Below are 18,282 nucleotides of genomic sequence, written 5' to 3'. Positions count from 1 at the left end.
TCTCCGCCACTCTTCACCATCAGAGCTGTAGAATGCACGCCAGGTTCACATCGGCACCCGCCTCAAGCAGGACCCGGACCAGCTCGACGCTGATGGGCCGGGCGCCCAGCAGGCTCGCGTGCAGCGGCGTCTGCAGCCCGCATTGGTTCTCCCCGCGACCGGGCTCGTCCTTGTCGGACTCGGTGTCGTCGAGCTCGTCCTCGCCAGGCTCGTCCTCGTCGGACTCGGTGTCGTCGTGGTAGAAGCCGCCGGCGTCGGCGTTGACGTCGGTGCCGCGGTCCAGCAAAAGGCGCGCCGCATCAAGGTGGCGCAACCGGGCGGCGGCGTGGAGCGCGGTCCCGTCCCAGCATTTTCAGGAGCCGTCCGCGTCGATGTCGTCCCAATCTACTTCCGTGCGATGGATCCAGTTAATGTCGATGGACGTGCTCCGCCTCAGAACCTCTTCGAGCTTCTCTACATCGCCACCGAGCGCGGCCTCGAACACCTCGCGGGCCCCCTGGTGGTCTGGGTCGACGAAACGCGTCTTGATGGCGCGGCGGCGAGCCTGGCCCGTCATTCCGCCAGATTTCCTGTCCGCCAGGTCCGACAAGATCGGGCCGCGTAAAACGCACGTTTACCTTGACATATCACCGAGGGAGGGGCAAAGTGGATCTATCTACCCTGTTGGTCTGTTGGTCACAAGCACCACTGTTCACCGCCATAACCTGCTTCAGACATTACTCACTAGGTAGATAATAGCTTGACGTGCTGAAAGAGCAAGAACCCTCATCACCTCGTATTGCGGCCTTGTCCATGTCTCCTATTGCAGAAACACACTGATGTAAAGTCGTGAGCATGTTGTATTACGCATATATAACCCACGTCGCGCCGCAAAACTAAAGCAGGAGAGCTTTCCGTTCCCAAACCATGGAGCCGCATGCCGAGCCGTAAGAGTATTATGAATGAGAGAAAATCGAGCCAAGGAGTCGTGTCATCCGGCTCGTTAGAAGACCGTGCCGTCGCTATCAATGAGAATAGGCGGCTCCTTGGTATTTGGCCTGCTGACCTCGGCGATTTCACGTCCGCCCTAGAAAGCAGCGGGAAAAAAACACATGTCAGTCGTGCGGCACACAAGATAAATGGCATCGCAAGAGGGGAAAATCAGCGGCTCTTACCTTCCAGCTACCAGCCTCTAGCAGCTGCGCCAGTGTCAGCTCGTTGCCGGCAAGCTCCTTCTTCAGCGCGACATTGACGTCGGCACAGAGCCGGTCCAGGAACCCGACGGTGACGCCACGCCATTCAACGATGACATCATCGCTGGGCTCGAACATTGGCGCGACCTCAACCCCCTTGGACCCTGTCCTGCGACAGTAGTCGGTATAGTGCTGCAGTCCCCTCTCGTGATCCTCGCGCTTGAGAGTCAAGACTCCGAGGTCGATAAAGAGCCCGCCGTTGCGGTACTCGGGCAGGCCCGTCAGCAGCTCGGTGCCGACAAAGTGCATGCTGAGCAGCGATTGCATGGGCTGCATGAGCGAGTACGTGAGCCACTGCGTCAGCTTGTGAAAAGGCAGGATGCTCTCCCACGGCTCTACGTGACTGTGCGACTTGGAGGAGCCGCCTGAGCCGCGGCCGACGGGGAAGGGACTGAAGGTCGGGTTCGTGGGAGACTCGCCCACGGCCCGCGCCGGGGCCTGTGGCATAGCGGAACAGGGCCACGCGTCACCGAGAGAGGTGCCGTTGATTGCAGTGCGGCTCGCCGGCCAGATGGGCCCGAGCCCGGACATGAGAACATTCCAGAGCACGGGGAGGAGCACGATGGGCATGCTAGACGCCTGTGTGCTCGGGTGCGTGAGTAGGTAGTCCACCATGTTGCCCGGTCGGCCGTCCTCGCCAAAGAACTCGCGCGACTCTGACAAAGCCTTGCCCAACCGCACCAGCAGCTCCGTCCGGCCCTCGAGGCCGGCCAGCTCGTTGCCAGGGCCCGACTGCAGGCCCTTGGCCACCTTGTCGACTGTCAGGGCGGCGAGACCACCCTTGTCGACTTGGTACTTGTTGTCCTTGGCACTCGAGAAAATGCCCTGGAAGATCGGGGTCTCGGTTTTAGTCATGGATTCCAGATTTCAGTACCTAATAGCCCGAGGGCAGAAAAACAGCTCGGGCAACACAGAAAACCTACCGTCTTGAACATTTCCAAGCTGGCAACAGCCAGACCCTCAGATCTCCTGTACACGCGGCCGTTCTCTGCGCTCTTGTAGCTCCAGTGAAGACCGGCACCAGCGTCGAGCAGGACGCTGACCAGGAACAGGTCGATCATGCGCCTGCACTTCTCCATATTGTCGACATCTTCGGGGAAGGTCGAGAGGAGGTGGGAGATGCGGTCGCGGCCGCCGACGCAGAAGTGTTGGTGGCGGCCGTGGCCGGGGATGGTGTTGAAAGGTGCCTCATAGTCACGCTGTGGCGTCGCCCCGAGGGATCAGATCAGTTTCCATGCCAAGAAGGAGCACAAAAGCGGGGGTTTCAACACACCTTGATGATCTGGGAGACAAAGCTGACGACGTCTGGGAACTTGCCCATGTCCACGGTGAAGTGGTTCAGGTCATTGCGGATGGCCTTGTCGTAGATGACCTTTGAGCGCTCTCTGACGGCGCCCAAGCTGCGCAGGTAGCCGGCGGGGTCGAGGGATGGGTCAGGCGGCTTGGGAAGGTCGATCTTGGGCAGATGCAGCGGTGTGACGGGCGTTCCGGGGCCCGAGTTGGGCGTCATGTTGGTGCCTCCCGAGGTGCGGTTTAGGGTGCGGTTGTAGAGCCCGGACGGGATCGAGGACGGGGACTTGATGCTCTTTGAAGAACCCGAGCCCACGCTGGTGGTTGATTTGGAGTCGAGCACACGAGGTGGTGGTGCGTCCGACTCGGCGGCCTTGGGCCTCTTGTCCTTGCGCGAGAACAGACCCATTTCTTTTGCCGGTGGCGGGTGGCCTAGAACCGGGCCTGGGGGGTACCTAGAGTCCTGCTAAGTGCTGGCGTGCTGGCTAGCTCTGCAGCGGCCCCGAGCGCCTATCGACCCATTCCACGCGTGTCAGCAGCTGCCCGCGGGGCCAGGGTGGTGCATGAATCCATCTTTGGGGACGGTTCCATTGGGCCATGGTGTCTGCACCAACCGCCGGTGCTCCAGCCAGACTTGTCTGCAGTCCAGTGAAGGCTTACACCGGCCCAATGTGTGTTGGGGCGCTGGCTGGGGTCGCTGCGGGTGCTGCGGGTGCTGCGAATGCGGGGATTCGGGAAGCAGAGGCCAGACACAACTCACAGGTTCGGTGTTGAGTCGATTGGCTCCAACCAGCAAGCTAGGGGGAGCTTTGGAGCTTTCGGGAGGGGCTGGGCTGGCTCAAGGGAACAACCCCCTGAAATGCGGGCAGGGCAGGGCGCGCACTGGACGGCGGGAAGGTCAGATGACCCCACGATCAATGGCCAATCCAATGACTCGCGTATCTCTCACTCGGGGAACTGGAACTATGTTCTCAGGGCTGGTGGTACTGAGAGCGGAGTTTCCGAAGGCCAGAGAGACTCGAGATGATTTCCAGGAAAGCGTCGTCGGGATCCTTCGCCCTTTTTCTTTCCCTTCCTCCCTCCTTCGGCCAAGTCGCTCGTGCCCTGTTTGCTGGGCCGAGGCGGCTCCGTGACCCTCTTTCAATCAATTCTCGTTTGCCGTCTCGTGCTAGTTTCGTTTCGGGTCGCGGGCCCGCAGAGAGCCAGAGAGAGAGCAAACAGAGCGAATCGCAAGGCGAGGCGGCGGCCTGGGTGCTTGCCGCTGTTGTCGCCAGAGGCTCCGCCAAGCTTCGCCGACGGGGATGATGCTCCCCGACCCTAGGCTGAGATGAGGGGTTCCAGCCGGTCGGGATGGATGATCCTGGCCGTGCTCCCGTTGTCGATCGAGGCCGAGGTGGTGTGTCCAAGCTCAATTTGCGCTGTCGTCTTTGCGCCAGATCTGGCCCTGCGGTCTCCTTTTTCAACTTGTTGTTTCCGACTACTCGCCTCGGCTGTTCTACCCCGCTAGACTCGAGATTGTGCTCGACGGCCAGCTACTTCGGGCACCAGCCTGGGCGCGTGCGCTCGGGCTTTAGTTGACCGATGTTCGGAAGCTTAAGCTGTAAGGCGCCAGTCAGTTTCTGGCCTTCTTCGGCGACGGATGGATGCAAACAAAGGATCGGCAAGCCCTGACCGAATATCAGGGTCCAACGGGGTGAGCAATCAGAAAATAAAGAGTAGCTGTGGTGAAAAAAGACCCCGAGGAAAACAAATAGTAGCGATAGCTTGGGGAAGAGGCCAGAACGGCATGCGATAAATGCGAAACAAGCTTTGGCCTGGGAGCATGTCACCATAGCACACTTACACGGACTAGACCAGTCTCCTAGCAGCCCGCGATCACGGATTATGTGAGTCAACGGTGGTGGTGTTAGTTTGGCGCGGCTGTGTGTGTCGGATCACGCCAGTCTGCAGCCCCAGGTTTGCTTTTTTTCTTCTTTTTCTTTCTCTCTTCTTCCGATCTCAACCTGCATTAAAAATAGCCAGCCCGCGCGGAACACACAGCTGGTAGAGATCAAGGGGAAGACTGTGCCCGTTCCCGCCAGCCCACGGCTATACAGGACCCCGATGCGGTGCGAGGGAGGACGGCTCGGCGCGTGCTGTGCTGTGCTGTGCGTGCGTGCCCGCAGAGGTTGGCTACCCTAGTGTGCAACGAGGCCACGTTGGTCTGTAAGCAAGCGCGTTAGCCTTCTCCTCCTCGGATAATCCTCATCTCATTGCCTCGATTGCTTTTTTTTTTCTCTCGGGCTTCTGAACCCTTCTCGTATGACTTCCTCTCTTTCTTTTCTTTTCCCCTCTAATAGTCTCTCCTTCCCCTCCTGACAAAGTGTGGGGCCAGCGGTTGGGACATTGTGGTCCTGCTGAAAGACCAGCCTGGGCCCTTGCGGCTTGGAAGCAATAGTCATCATACCTGGTTGAGATCTTTGCCGTGGACGGGGGGGCCTCTCGAAAGACCTTTTCGGGTCGTTCGGGGAATATTGGCACCTGCAGCAGAAATCGAGGCAAGGGCAGGGAGAAGGTTCAAAGGGGGGTCAGCACTAGGACGGCGTCTAGTCTCACGGGCCGCCTTGGATTATATGTAGACGGGGAGGCATCAACGACCGGCCTCCTAGCCCCCGCATCGGGGCCTCCTGGGGCTGGCTGCCTGGCTACCTGGCACCCTTGGGTGCATTTCGCACGAGCGGCCGCGGGTGTGGTGGCCGCATGGGCCTGCCGCGACACGCCCCCCCTCATCCTTCTTCCACCCAGTTCCCACGGCGGACATGGCACCAAAAGAGTGCGGCGCAAACGGCAAAAAAAAAAACGGGACCCCGGCGTGTTGGCTACTAGTAAGTTCATGTCAGCCCGGCTAGGCTTTTCGTTATTTCCAGCTTCCTTAATGACACCATGCCTTGGTTACATGCTGCTGGGAAGCCCAAAACACGACAGGAAAATGGAGCTGCCTCAACGGGCACAGTTTTCCCGCGCCGTCCCCCCTGCTGTTGGGTCAGCCTCGAGAAGAGAGTCTCCTGCTTTCGGCTTTCGCTCTGTGTTTGGATGTTGTCTAGCGCCATGGTCCGAGAAGAGGGCCATGAATCGATCCCTCTCCTCCTGTCCAGTCAACTTCCACCCGTCTGTTGCTCGGGACGACTCCCGCAGATGGAGTTGCGCCGTTTCCAACCATTGGACGTGTGCCCGTCCGTCAGCTTGCAGATGGGATGCGGACTGCAGGCGCTGCAGATGGTGTCTTGGCAGGGGATCCCTGCCCCCAGAGAGCGCCCGCCCCCATGCAAGGTACGAAGTCATGTTGCCCGTTTTATTTATTTTCTGCCTGCAACCTGGCCACACACACCATCTATCAACCAGCGTCCAGCGTGGGACCGCACGCGAGAGATTCACTGCCGAAAAGCACGCTCCACCACCGTCCTAGACCCAGCACGGCGTTCCCTCCCCAAAGAGAATATGCCCGCCTGTTCTCGTCGGTCCGGTTGCTGCTGTGTCTCCCCCGGCTGCTGGCCATCCGTCGCATCTTGTCGCCCCAGACTCTGCGGCTGTTACGTGTCGCTCTGCCTGTCATACCCAAGTTGCAGCACCCGGCGGTTGGCCGAAGTCGTTGGCCTGTCCGGGCCGACCAATGGAAGGGGGCGGCCCAGGGGTGCGGATTCGACAGAGTCGTACGTTGATATTCCGCTGATCCTCCCCTCCTCCCGTTTCTGCTCCCAAACTTAGGAGCAAGGCTAAGAAGCGAGGCCTCGGTGCAGTGGACGGAAAGGGGAGGTGAGAAACCCAGAAAGTCAGTAGTGTGGCGACCCTGACCTTGCCCTGCCTAGAGGAGCGTCCCCCAAGGCAACCCTGCCGACCTCCCCTGGCTCCACAGGGCCTTGGTTCCGAAGAAGGCAAATCTGGCGATCTCGATCCTGAACTGTTTACATTTGCTGCTGAGAGAGTCTGGTTATTTCGCCGTCCCCACCTCGGAAGGCCCTCGGTGTGGGCTAGCGAAAAAAAGTCGACGATGTGTGAGATTTGCGGGCTAATTCGTGCCTATTTTTTCTTTCTTCTTTTGTTCCTTGTCGCGGACCTCTAGGCCAAGCCTCGGACATGTTTCCAATCGAGGAAAAAGTCGCCGCACCCGAGATGCTTCTCTTCTGCAAGCCCAGGTTGCCGGCCCCGGACCAGCGCACGCGCGGACGGCGGCCTCATTGCGTTTTCCGGAAGCAGCCGTCTCACGTCACTCTTGGAAGATCCTGCGCTGGTCAGGTCGGCTGGGTCGGATGCGTTTTGGACCGCGACAAGGGGGATGGATGATGGATTACACCTAGGATTCTGCATCACTTGGAGGTGCCGTCGTCGACTGATGCACAAGCGCATCGCAGTTGACTCGAGCCTGCGCTAGGCGAAGCCGTAGGTGTGTCACTAAAAAGATGGAGATGGACCAAATTACTAAATCAGCCCCTGGAGACAGGAGAGCCACGCCTTTGCTATGCCGCTGGGAAGCACAACCCTACTCGTTAGGCCCAAACCAGAGACAGGCCACGGTATGGACATGACAAGACAGCCAGCCAACCGGCCAGTTGGGCAAATAGGCTGGGAAGAGCTGGGACAAACTGTCGAGCGCGTGCCGCGAGTCGTGCAAGAATCCCAAGGGTCTGGCGCCCAAGCAAGGACCCTGTGAGAATCATTGGACCCCGGACAAAGCACCTTCCCACATGCGGGTCTAGCGCCCGAGGGGGAGGCTTCCAAGGCGTGTTTTCAGCGCTCGAATTTTGATAGCCGTCCTCCGCGGAGGCCTGCGAGCCCCTGGACGCGGTTTTTTTTCTCTTGTTTCTTTATTGGAACAGATCGATGCCGCACGAGTCGCCGTTGCCTCTTGGAAAATGGAAGCCGTCCCGGGACAGAACAGACAGTCCGTACGTAAAGAGAACCACAGAGCCTCTTCTCTACAATTTCCCACCCGGGGCATATGGAGACGGGGACGGCTATTGCGGGCAAATTACTCCATCCCAAGGGCTGGCGTGGGCCACGCGGGAAAGAACGAGGCTGAGCCGGACGGGGCTCTCACTCGCAAGGCATCTAGGAAAAGCACAAGCCTACCGGGAAGCACAAGCCTACCGGGAAGCACAAGCCACCTGTCACATGCACGGGCAGAGCACGGGCACAAGGCAGGCGGAACAAGTCGCAAGAAACCCTGGGTGGCCATAGCTCCCTCCCTCGGTGTGGAGCACGCCGCCTGTCGCACTGACGAGCGGCCGGGCGGCTGGGCCACAGCGGAAAGAGGGTGGAGTAAAGGCCCGTGCAATGTCGGTAAAATTCAAAGGAGGAGCCGACATTGCTTGGAATCACACCTCACTGAGGGCAACAGCCAGCACAAACGTGCCGCTCGCCGTGGTCTGGTGGGAACCTCCTTACGTGTACGTGTGCACGGCCCGAACGTAGCCGACAGCCCAGAGGATCCTGTTTGTTCGTGGATGTCACAGGGGGGAGTTAGGCTGCCAGCTCATCAATTTTATGCTCGGACCGGCTTTCAGACCCGGCGGCCGCCTTCTTCCTGGCCGATGTTGTGGGTTGGTTGGTTTGACCGTGGAAACGACGGTAGGAGACGTGCCGGGCAGAGGCTACAAACGGCCCACCACGGGGAGCCACGCCCATGGCTTCCGGGCCAGTGCGGTGAGAGGAGTGTGGAGAGCCTTTCCCACCAGCTCTCGCGCCCACCTCGCGTGATCGTTTGCCTTGTCTGCATTTCAATAAAGTAAAAAGGGTGGGATAGGAACCTGGAAGGGTTAACAAAACAGGGCTTGCACTCTGAACCTAGTCACCTCGCGGTGAGGCACCTCATCATTGCCTTGGAATCGCGTGAAACGTTGGTGTGTTTTCGAGCACATGTGATTTCTGAGACATGCAACCCGCTGATCCACGGTAACCGCAGATTGGCCTTAAAAACAAGATGGGACAAGTGGTACACCAGGTCCCATGTCTTCCCTTGCATGCATCTTCGTCCCACCGTGCGCGGCTCAGCTGTGTTCCCCGCGAGAGGGTGCGCCGTCTGCGCTTAAATCGCATGGTCGGACGACATGGAGTGGATCAGCAACGGCCCCAAAGTCAGGCAGGCCGCTGAGTAGAACTTATCAGCCGAATGCGGGTTGACCAACCATATTACCCGTGGTTGTAATTCTTGACACCATGGATGATATAGCGAAAAAAAAAAGAAGCCAGGAACTGCTAGGCCTTGGTCCTCCGCCAATACTCCTTCCCCTGTCTCCATGTTCCCACATGAGCCATGCTATTTTGGTTACTTGCCAGTCGTCATGTCGGGGGGATCGACACACAGCATGCGACGTCTGCGCTTACGAAGAGGTAGATATAGTGAGCATTGGGCCTCACATGGGCGGGCGTATTGGCCACGCCCTTTCCGGTTGTCGTTGGTAGGTTAGATGACCACAAGTTATATTGTGCAGTTCAACCCGGTAGGACATGAACCACGCTCTTTGCTGCCTCGCGGAATCACGGCTCGTTGGGCCGAGATGCCGGAACATGGGCATTCAGCGCGCCGACTTATCATCGACGGCATGCAAGCTCAGTGATGACAGTTGGTAATCTCGGATGGGCACTCGAAAGGTACAATCTGATTCTTCAGCATGTTCTGTAGGGTGGGGAGCAACAAATGTTAGCCAATCCTTATAGAGCCTCTGAGCTGACAGGGAGAGTCGAATGGGTGAGAGCTCACTTTCTAGTCAACATGCCCGTTTCCTCCCACACACTTGAGACTCGACGTGCCCGAATCGGCGCACGGCCCGGTCGTCTGCAAGTAATCTAATCTTGAACGTGACTGAGCTGCGGCCCGTCACGATTGAGACGTCTGGGGACTTAGGCAATAAGATCCGCCACGTTCATGGGCATTTCGTCGATCTGGGTTGAGTAGTAAACTACATGGGGCCACGCATTGTCAGCTAAAAAGATCGAAAGATCGAAAGATCGAAAGACCGAGGGAGCAAATCTCGGATGGACCTACGCTCAATGTCACGGAGGATCCGCACGTCCTCGCTGGTGACGAAGTTGATAGCAACGCCCTTGCGACCGAACCTGCCCGAGCGACCGATGCGGTGGATGTAATTTTCACGGTTGCTGGGCAGGTCGTAGTTGATGACCAGGCTGACCTGCTGAACGTCGATTCCGCGGGCCCAGACATCGGTCGAGATCAGAACGCGGCTGTTGCCCTGCCTGAAGTCCTGCATGATGCTGTCACGTTCCTTCTGTGGCATATCGCCGTGCATGCTGCTGACGGTAAAGTTCGCCTCGCGCATCTTATCGGTCAACCAATCGACCTTGCGACGGGTATTGCAGAAGATAACCGCCTGGGTGATGGTCAGGGTGTCGTAAAGATCGCACAGGGTATCGAACTTCCAGTCTTCCTTTTCGATTGCGATGAAGTACTGCTTTAGCCCCTCGAGCGTCAGCTCGTCACGCTTGACAAGGATTCGGACAGGGTCCGTCATGAATTTGGTGGTCATGTCGAGCACGTCGTAGGGGAGCGTGGCTGAGACGACAACGACTTGGGTGGCGGGTGGCAGGTAACGGTACACATCGTAGATCTGCTCGCGGAAACCCTGGTTCAGAAGCTCGTCGGCCTCGTCTAGGACCAGCATCTTGATGTGGCGGGTGCGCAGGTGGCGGCGACGGATCATGTCGGCAACACGGCCCGGGGTTCCCGACACAATGTGCTGGCCATAGTCGAGCTTGCGGATATCCTCGCCGACGTTGGTGCCACCAATGCAGGCGTGGCACTGTACGTTCATGTAGTCGCCCAGGGCCATGACGACGCTCTGGATTTGGGTGGCAAGCTCGCGGGTCGGTGATAGGACGAGGGCTTGGGTCTCGCGCACGGCAGTGTCAATAACCTGCAGCATGCTGATCGAGAACGTCGCCGTCTTTCCGGTTCCCGACTGGGCCTGAGCGATTGTGTCGCGACCCTTGCACACCTGGACGATGGCGCGGGACTGAACGGCCGAGGGAGACTCGTAGCCGTAGGCGTAGATGCCGCGCAGGAGGCTCTCTGGGAATAGGGTGTCAGAGAATGCTTGGCGACCGTCGTAGTGGAAAAGGCGCATTTCTCTTACCTTTGAGAGCCATGGACTCGAAAGTCGGGTGCACCGTCACTTCCTTGGAGGTGGTGAATTCCATCCTCTCCTCGGCCTTGCGGTCAATGCCACTGCCGCTGCCGCTGCCGCTGCCGCTAGCCTCGGCCATGATTGCGGTGTGAACAAAAGGGACTCGCGGGTTGATAGTGAGGGTTTCGAGTTGAAGGGTTGAGGCTTCGATCGCGGAGAATTCAGGATGCGATCAATGCTTGTCGCGAAGAAGACGCAAAAGACCAAAGTCTGGGGCAAGGCGAAGGTGGCGCTGTGGTGGGTCTCTGACGACTTTTTGAAAAATTTATGGAGCAGGCCGCAACAAGTACCGCGTTGATTGGCGACTGGGTACACGTCCATCAAATTCGCGATCAAACCACGGGTTGACGGAAAGCTTCAGCCTTGTCAGTTCTTCCAGGTTATTGTCTGTCCATTCCATCTCCAAGAACTGGCAAGGTCGCCCATCGGCCACACTACAACCTTTCTGTAAACAGAAGCTTGTTCTTTGCTGAAGACTGCCCGTCATGCTTCTGGAGGACCAGCGCTATGTCCAAGAGGACTTGGAGCGGCTAGAGCAGGGTGTCGCAGACCGCATGAGCTTCGAGCCAACTTTCGTGCGTCGCGCTGTCTCGCCCTTCGGTCATGATAATGGCCTTTGCATCGTCACCCGGCATGCGCTAACAATTCCCCTACTATGCAATAGATTCGCGATCGCTTGAATCGAGACCATGAAGTATCGCAACTCCTCGATCAGATCCAGAAGCAGTCCACCGAGCTCATCGCTATGTACGAAGATGCCGACGGCCAGCGGTCCAAGGAGGTCCAGATGATCGGCTCTGGTGACCCCTTTGAGGAATTCTACAGGCAGCTGAACGACATCAAGGAGCACCACGCCAAGTATCCGAACGAACAGGCCCAAAACCCCGAGCTTCGGTACCGACCAAAGAGGGACGGCCCTGACGCGCAGCCTTATTTGGTTGACGGCATGTTCTCGGGTGAGGAGGCCTTTGGAAAGTTCTTCGATCTACACATGTCGCACGAGGGCTTCATCAACCTCCCCAACGTCAAGCACTGGTCCTATCTGCAGTACATTGAGCTGTTTGACGACTTTGCGCCTGGTGCTGGTGGCGTGAAGCGTTCCGACAAGCTTACAGATCAGTACTTCAAGTACGTTGGCGATCTGGCAGGATACCTCGAGTCGTTTATCCGCCGCACGAAGCCTCTCGAAGACCTCGACAAGCTCTTCGCTACGTACGCCTCCGATTTTGAGACTGCCTGGGAAAAGGACGAGGTGCCCGGCTGGGAGCTTGAACAGCCGGGCGGGGCGGGCGGTTCAGGCGCTACACGTACTTCCAGCACTGCGGAAGCAGTCTGGTGTGCCGACTGCGAGAAGGAATTCAAGAACGAGAACGTGCACAAGGCCCATCTGACGGGCAGGAAACACATCAAGGCTGCCGAGGCACGGGCTAAGCGACTACATGACGGAGTTGAGGAGGCCAACGGCGACTCCAACGGTGGGGTCGGCGGCAAGAAAGAGTCAGCCGCCCGCCTCAAAGAGCGTGCTGTCGCCGAGCGCGAGTACAGGATCAAGCGCCTCGCTGAGGCCCTGAAGACGGAGCGTGAAGAGACCAAGGTCAACGTGGAGCGGAGACAGGGCATGACAGAGCGCGAGCGCCAGCAAGAGCTGGAAAACTTTTACAGCCTGACAAGCAGCAATTCGGGTGGCTACAACCCCGAGCTGATGAATGTGGACGAGGAAGACGACGAGGATGATGACGGCGAGGAGAAGATCTACAATCCGCTAAAGCTGCCTCTGGCCTGGGATGGCAAGCCGATTCCGTTCTGGCTGTACCGACTGCATGGACTGGGTGTCGAGTTCAACTGCGAAATCTGCGGAAACTTTGTCTACATGGGCCGGCGGGCCTACGAGAAGCACTTCAACGAGGCGCGCCACATATACGGCCTCAAGTGTCTTGGTGTTAGCAACACGGCGCTTTTCCGCGATATCACTAGAATCGAGGAGGCGCTCAAGCTGTGGGAGAAGATCCAGCGCGACCGCAAGAGGAACAAGGTGGACGACGGCAGCGTGGTGCAGATGGAGGATGCCGAGGGAAACGTCATGCCCGAGAAGGTCTACTACGACTTGCAGAAGCAGGGACTGCTCTGAGTCGGCCAAGGCAGAAGGCCAACTGGCCCCATTCGTCTCGCGGCGGCGTCGGTTATGCTTGCCACTGCCTGTCCGCATTTCGAGGGCGATCTATTTTTACCAGCTACTTTCGGCACGGCCTCTGTGTTTTCCGCATTGTCTGCGTGGAGCTTGTCTGGGCTGCCGCTGTAAGTTGGGACGATGCATACCTGTGTACATGTAGATAGGCGTCTTGGGCGTTAAATGACACTGCGGCTGACTCTGACGCGATTGGGATCCAAAGCTCTGCCGAGGGGCATCGAATGGCAGGTGGATAGATGGATGGATTTCCGGTGGCTGTCGGCATTTGTCGGCAAGGCGGCTGTTTGGGGGTCTCCTCTGCCAGGCCTGCAGACGCCTGGCGCCGGACGCACCAACACACATCTGCCACATGTGCATGCTCCGAATCCGGCTGGCCTGCCTCGCCTGCCTTGCCCGCCTGCTCAGCCGACCGGGGAGCCGATGGCGGGCGCCTGAGGCGAATGCTGGCGGCCAGAAGCTTCGCAGAGTGCAAATTCATGCTGGTCTCTGCATTTTTAAAGGCCGTAGACGCCAGCCGATTTGGCCACTGTCATGCGGTTACAGCCAAGTGGCGGATGCGTTTGTTTCGTCGCACGCCGTTCTGGGCGGGACGATTGGCTGTGGCTTCTCGTCGCTGTCTGGGGTTGGCCTGCACTGCAGTCGGCCAACCCCTGTTGTTGGCCTGCTTCCCCCAGCGAGCGCTTCCACACCACAGGCCCCCACGCCCCTCCATCGAAAAAAGCAATCAGATGGTTTGGAAGTTTGCCCCCTGGCTGCCTCCAGCCGCTCCATCCTCCCGGAGCTCTGTTCCCCCTTGGCAGCTTATTCACTGGGCCTTCGTCCAATGGTGATTAGGCTTGCTGCTTGAAACTAGACCGTCGAGCTGGTTCACGGCCTGTCGCGCGCCGTCGCGTCTAGAGAGGCCCGAGAGGATTCGCTGCCTGTCCATGGTGCCATTCTTCATGCTGTTGATGCCTGAGCGTAGTCGAATGACGTCGGGCCAGCGCTGTTCGTTTCCCCTTGAGTCTGCTGGTCCATCCCCGTCCCTCAGCCGAAGTCGCATGCATCGGCCACTCTCGCCCGAGCACCTCTCCATGCAAGAGAAGGGCGACGCATGTGCTCCTCTTTACCCCAAACCCACCGAGTCCTTGATAGGCTCAAGCCCAAGTGGCCCAAAGCTGGAGCCACCAGATATGTATACCTGCCTCGAAGCTGGACGTTACCACGCTGCGCAGCCAATTCGAACCTTGGCTTATCAATTGCCGTGCTCACGTTTTGCCGCCCTGCCCTGCTCTCCGCTAATACAGACTACCACCGCCACCACCACAACCTCGTCAACTACCGCCCATACCTAGTTCAGCCTGGTAGAACCCCCGGGCCCGCGCTTGTTGGTGGGCTGTTCGTACCGTCCACACCGTTCAGCCCATCAAGGGTCGTGCCCGTGGCACCTGCGTACCTATCTACCACCTACCACCTACCACCTACCACCTACCTTGGCCGGGACCTAATCATTAGTAGCCTCACCCCATTTCACCAGGGCCTCGACCCTGACCCTCCCCTTCAGATCGCTGTGTTGGGCAGGTCTCCTCATGGCGGCGTCGGGGACACTCTCAAGATAGCCTTGGGAACTCTCCGCCTCAGAGATGCCCACCATGAAGCCGAATTGGCACACGGAGAAGGCGACCCAGCTCCTGCGAGAGCACCGCGAGGAGCATGCAGACCCCGACTCGCCGGTGGTATGCAAGTGCCAGTGCTCAAAGTTTCCCAAGGATGGCAGCTTCACATACAAAGAGATCAACTACATCATGGGCCGCATCGTGGACGAGAACGGATCCGTCGAGCTGGTCAAGGCCCTCCTCGACCTCGGCGGCGACGTCAACCACATCCGCCGCAGCAGCTCGAGCCTGTGGAAGAAGGTTGCCCGCCGGAACCAGCAGCCCGAGCGCAGCGACGTGCTCCAGATTGCCACCGTCCGCTGCGGGCCGACGCTCGTCGAGGCCCTCGCCGCCAAGGCGGACCAGGAGAACCTCGACAACGCACTGCACTACGGGCTCCTACGGCGCGACCTGGACATAGTCGGCGTCCTGCTCAAACACGGCGCCGACCCGGCTCCGCTCCACGAGGACTTCGAGAAGGCCATGATCTGCAGCGAGACCGACATCATCAGGCTGCTCGTGTCGGGCCCCAAGCGCCCCTGCGTCGACTGCCTCTCCGTCTCCCTCACAATGGCGGTGCAGAACAGCGCGACGGAGATCCTGCGCCTGCTGGTGGCCGCCGGCGCAGACCCCAACTACGGCCTGGGTGCCGCCATGGCCATGGCCGTCGGCGCCAACAAGATTGACTACCTCAGGATCCTCATATCAGGCCCGACACGCGCCTCCGAGGCCTCGCTCGACATCGCGCTCGGCGTCGCGCACCAGAACCTGTGGGATAGCGACGACGCAACGCAGCGGCAGATGATCGACATTTGCCTGCGGGCCGGCGCGCGCGGCGAGCGCACCGAGCGGCTCTTCACGTCGGGCCTCGTCAACAGCGTCAAGAAGAGACAGTCCCGCCTGCTCGAGCTGATCCTGCAGAACGCCCGCCCCGCCGACCCCTTCCACACCTTGGCCGTCCTCGAGGCCATCAAGGGCAACCAGACCGTCACGCTGGCACGACTGCTGAGGCTGAGCCCTTCGCAGGGCTGCATGGTCACCGCGACGGCGCAGGCAATGAAGATCAAGGACAGCGAGGTCATGTACGAGACGGTGGCGCTCCTGCTGTCGATGGGCGTGCGGGGCCGGCCCGTCGGGGATGCCTTTGTCCAGTGCGTGCGACTGCTCAGCCGCGGGCAGGCCAGCCCCGGCGGCCCGGACCCGTTCCACCGGGAGCTGGGGAAACTCCTCCTGGGCGCAGGCGATGCCGACATCAACCAGTCGCAGGGCGAGGCCCTCCGAATCGCCATAGTATCGAACCTGAGGCAGGTCGTTTGCGCCGTCATGGACAAGCGGCCCGCCCTGCCGACCCTCGAGGCCGCGCTGCCAGCCGCGATGCGCGTGAGGGACGCGACGTACAAGATGGAGGTGGTGCAAATGCTGCTACTCGGTGGGCTCGAGGGTCCCGTGGTAGACAAGACCCTCGTCGATGCCGTCAACGCCGCACCCAGGAATACGCCGCTGGTAGAGCTCCTCCTGACGGTGGCGTCGGTCGACCACAACGCCGGCGAGGCGCTCGTGGGCTGCATCCGGAACCAGGACCTGGATCTGCTCAGGCTCATCCTCGCCAAGCGTCCGGGCCGGCAGGCCGTATCCTCGGCGGCGCGCGCCGCCATGGACCTCGGCACCGTGGACAGGCGGACGACCATCGGCGAGCTCATTGGCAACTTCGAGACTGAGCACCTCAATTTCTGCCTCGTGCAGGCTATCGGCATGCCGAAGAGGGATATGACCCTCGTGGGCATGCTGCTCGACGGCGGCGCGCGGCCCGAGCTCGACGGCGGCGTCTGCATCAAGCTCGCCGCTATGACCTCTGACATAATCCTGCTCCGGCTGCTGGCCGCCAAGACGGGCGCCAACGAGAAGGTGTACACTGACGCTCTCGCGCAGCTCATCTCCACGGACCACTCCTGGATGTCACAGTCTCGCGTCGAGATTGTCGAGCTTCTCCTCAAGCACGGCGCCTCGGGACACGTGGTAAACCGGGCTCTGCTCGATGTCGTCCAGGCAATGTTGCCATCTCGCAGCCCCAAGATGCCAGCCAGCCCCAGAACTCCCAGGAGTCCCATGAGGCCGATGAGTCCTATGAGCTCCATGAGTTCCATGAACCCCGTGCATCCGACGACCCCCAAGAAACCCCTGAGATCGATGAGCCCGATGAGCTCCATGAGCCCCGTACACCCGACGAGTCCCAGGAGCCCTGCGAGCATCAGGTCAGCCTCCTCACAGTCTTGTAATCTCCCGGCCGATTCGCTCCTCGACCTCCTTCTCGCGCACGGCGCAGACGTGAACTTCGAGGGCGGAAAGCCCGCCCAACTGGTGGCACGCTCCGGCGACCGGCACTCCCTGCGCAAGTTCCTGGCCCAGCGCGGCGCGAGCCAGCGGACGGCCACGGCGGCGCTCTACGCGGCCATCACGGCCGGCCACAGCGAGGCGCGCCTCCTGGAGCTGATCGACGTGCTGTCGGACCACAAGGCGGCCGCCTCGCCCGACTTCAGCGCGGCCCCGGCCGACGGCATGATGCCGCCCGTCTTCCTCTGCCTGGCCGCCTACCCGCGGTCCACCATGGTGATCAACCGCCTCATCAGCGCGGGCTGCAGCCTGGACCAGACCGTGGCACAGATTGTGTACGGGCCGTTGTCGGACAGCGGGAGGGACACGCCGCCGTTTGGGCAGGAGCCGGTCAACGCGCTCATCTGGGCGCTGCTGCAGCCGAGCCACAGGATCAGTTCTGCCGTCATCACAGAGCTGGCGGAACAAGGAGGTAAGACTAGCTGCCCCGATGGTACCTCCTGCGACAGATACTGCACCGAGCCCCCGAACTAACATCTCAACCCAGGCAACGTCAAGTTTACGACCACCAGAAGCAGAGTTACGCCCCTGCTCTTGGCGGCCAACACGGGCCGGCCGGGCCTCGTCGACAAGTTCATCCGCCTCGGCGCCAGCGCGTCCGGACAGGACGCCTTCGGGCGGTCGGCGCTCTTCTACGCGTCGCGCATCGGCAACCACGAGTCGGTGGTGCTGCTCCTGAAGCAAAAGGTGCCCGCCGACGACGGCAGCCTACACGAGGCGGCGCGCAACTTCCAGGTCGACGTCATGGAGAAGCTGATCGCGGCGGGCCACGATCCCAACTTCCGCTCCTGCCAGCACCACGGCCACACGGCCCTGACCGAGATGGCGAGCAAGGGCTCCGTCCCAGAGGACCTCGACGCCGCCGAGGCCGCCGTCGACCTGCTCAGGCGTGCCGGCGCCGACCCGCTGCTCCAGGTCGGCGGCAAGACGGCCGTGTTTTGGGCGCTCGAGAACAACGGCGGCAGCCGGCGCAGCAGCCGGGCCAGCGGTGGAAGCCAGTCCGTGGGCGGCGGCGGCGGCGGCGGCTGCAGCGGCGCCGAGGCTATAACGAAGGTGCTGCTTGAGGGCATCCTGTACAAGACGCTGGGCGACGAGCGTAACGTGTTCCGCGACGCGGCCGTCGATGGCTTTTTCTACTACTCGCCCACCATGTACCTGTCCAAGGGCCGGTCCAACGCGACGCCCGAGGTGGCGCAGGCCCTGCTCGCGCTGCTGCGGACCCATGCCGCCGTCGACCGCTTCTACGCCGGCGCCGACGCCGACGAGCAGCCGCCCGACGCGGTGGGCATGCCCGAGGAGATCCGCGAGGTCGAGCGCGAGCGCAGGGCCAGGCGGCTGCGCCAGCAGAGGGCCGAGGAGGAGGCGGCGGC

At 60.4% G+C, this 18,282-nt stretch overlaps 6 protein-coding genes across 6 annotated transcripts; 2 read left to right on the top strand and 4 right to left on the bottom strand.

Annotated features, from left to right (window-relative positions):
• Window positions 1-19: 19 nt before the first annotated feature.
• Window positions 20-556, bottom strand: GGTG_06081 (hypothetical protein; the record flags this gene model as incomplete). Its single annotated transcript, XM_009223895.1, has 2 exons — window positions 20-223; window positions 389-556. The coding sequence occupies 2 exons, from the start codon at window positions 554-556 to the stop codon at window positions 20-22; spliced, it is 372 nt and encodes a 123-aa protein (XP_009222159.1).
• Window positions 557-982: 426 nt separating this feature from the next.
• GGTG_06080 (hypothetical protein) lies at window positions 983-2,931 on the bottom strand (the record flags this gene model as incomplete). Its single annotated transcript, XM_009223894.1, has 4 exons — window positions 983-1,066; window positions 1,155-2,057; window positions 2,156-2,431; window positions 2,506-2,931. The coding sequence occupies 4 exons, from the start codon at window positions 2,929-2,931 to the stop codon at window positions 983-985; spliced, it is 1,689 nt and encodes a 562-aa protein (XP_009222158.1).
• Window positions 2,932-8,293: 5,362 nt separating this feature from the next.
• On the bottom strand, window positions 8,294-10,913 carry GGTG_06079 (ATP-dependent RNA helicase fal-1). Its single transcript, XM_009223893.1, has 4 exons — window positions 10,649-10,913; window positions 9,544-10,584; window positions 9,259-9,457; window positions 8,294-9,174 (listed from the first exon to the last, which is right to left on the bottom strand). Exons 1-3 carry the CDS (start codon window positions 10,776-10,778, stop codon window positions 9,399-9,401), a joined length of 1,230 nt encoding a protein of 409 aa, XP_009222157.1. The 5' UTR covers window positions 10,779-10,913; the 3' UTR covers window positions 8,294-9,174; window positions 9,259-9,398.
• A 100-nt stretch (window positions 10,914-11,013) lies between these two features.
• On the top strand, window positions 11,014-13,073 carry GGTG_06078 (splicing factor 3a subunit 3). The gene is made up of 2 exons (XM_009223892.1): window positions 11,014-11,274; window positions 11,364-13,073. The coding sequence occupies exons 1-2, from the start codon at window positions 11,185-11,187 to the stop codon at window positions 12,825-12,827; spliced, it is 1,554 nt and encodes a 517-aa protein (XP_009222156.1). The 5' UTR covers window positions 11,014-11,184; the 3' UTR covers window positions 12,828-13,073.
• Window positions 13,074-13,692: 619 nt separating this feature from the next.
• On the bottom strand, window positions 13,693-13,962 carry GGTG_06077 (hypothetical protein; the record flags this gene model as incomplete). The annotated part of the gene is made up of 1 exon (XM_009223891.1): window positions 13,693-13,962. The coding sequence occupies one exon, from the start codon at window positions 13,960-13,962 to the stop codon at window positions 13,693-13,695; it is 270 nt and encodes an 89-aa protein (XP_009222155.1).
• Window positions 13,963-14,196: 234 nt separating this feature from the next.
• GGTG_06076 (hypothetical protein) lies at window positions 14,197-18,282 on the top strand (the record flags this gene model as incomplete). The annotated part of the gene is made up of 2 exons (XM_009223890.1): window positions 14,197-17,324; window positions 17,400-18,282. Coding segments are annotated over exons 1-2 (3,698 nt in total), but the record flags the coding sequence as incomplete, so codon positions are not given.

This window comes from Gaeumannomyces tritici (assembly GCF_000145635.1).
Source record: "Gaeumannomyces tritici R3-111a-1 unplaced genomic scaffold supercont2.3, whole genome shotgun sequence".
NCBI lineage: Eukaryota > Fungi > Ascomycota > Sordariomycetes > Magnaporthales > Magnaporthaceae > Gaeumannomyces > Gaeumannomyces tritici.
The sequence above is the reverse complement of the archived record's forward strand: the minus strand, read 5'-3'. Positions and strand labels throughout refer to the sequence as shown.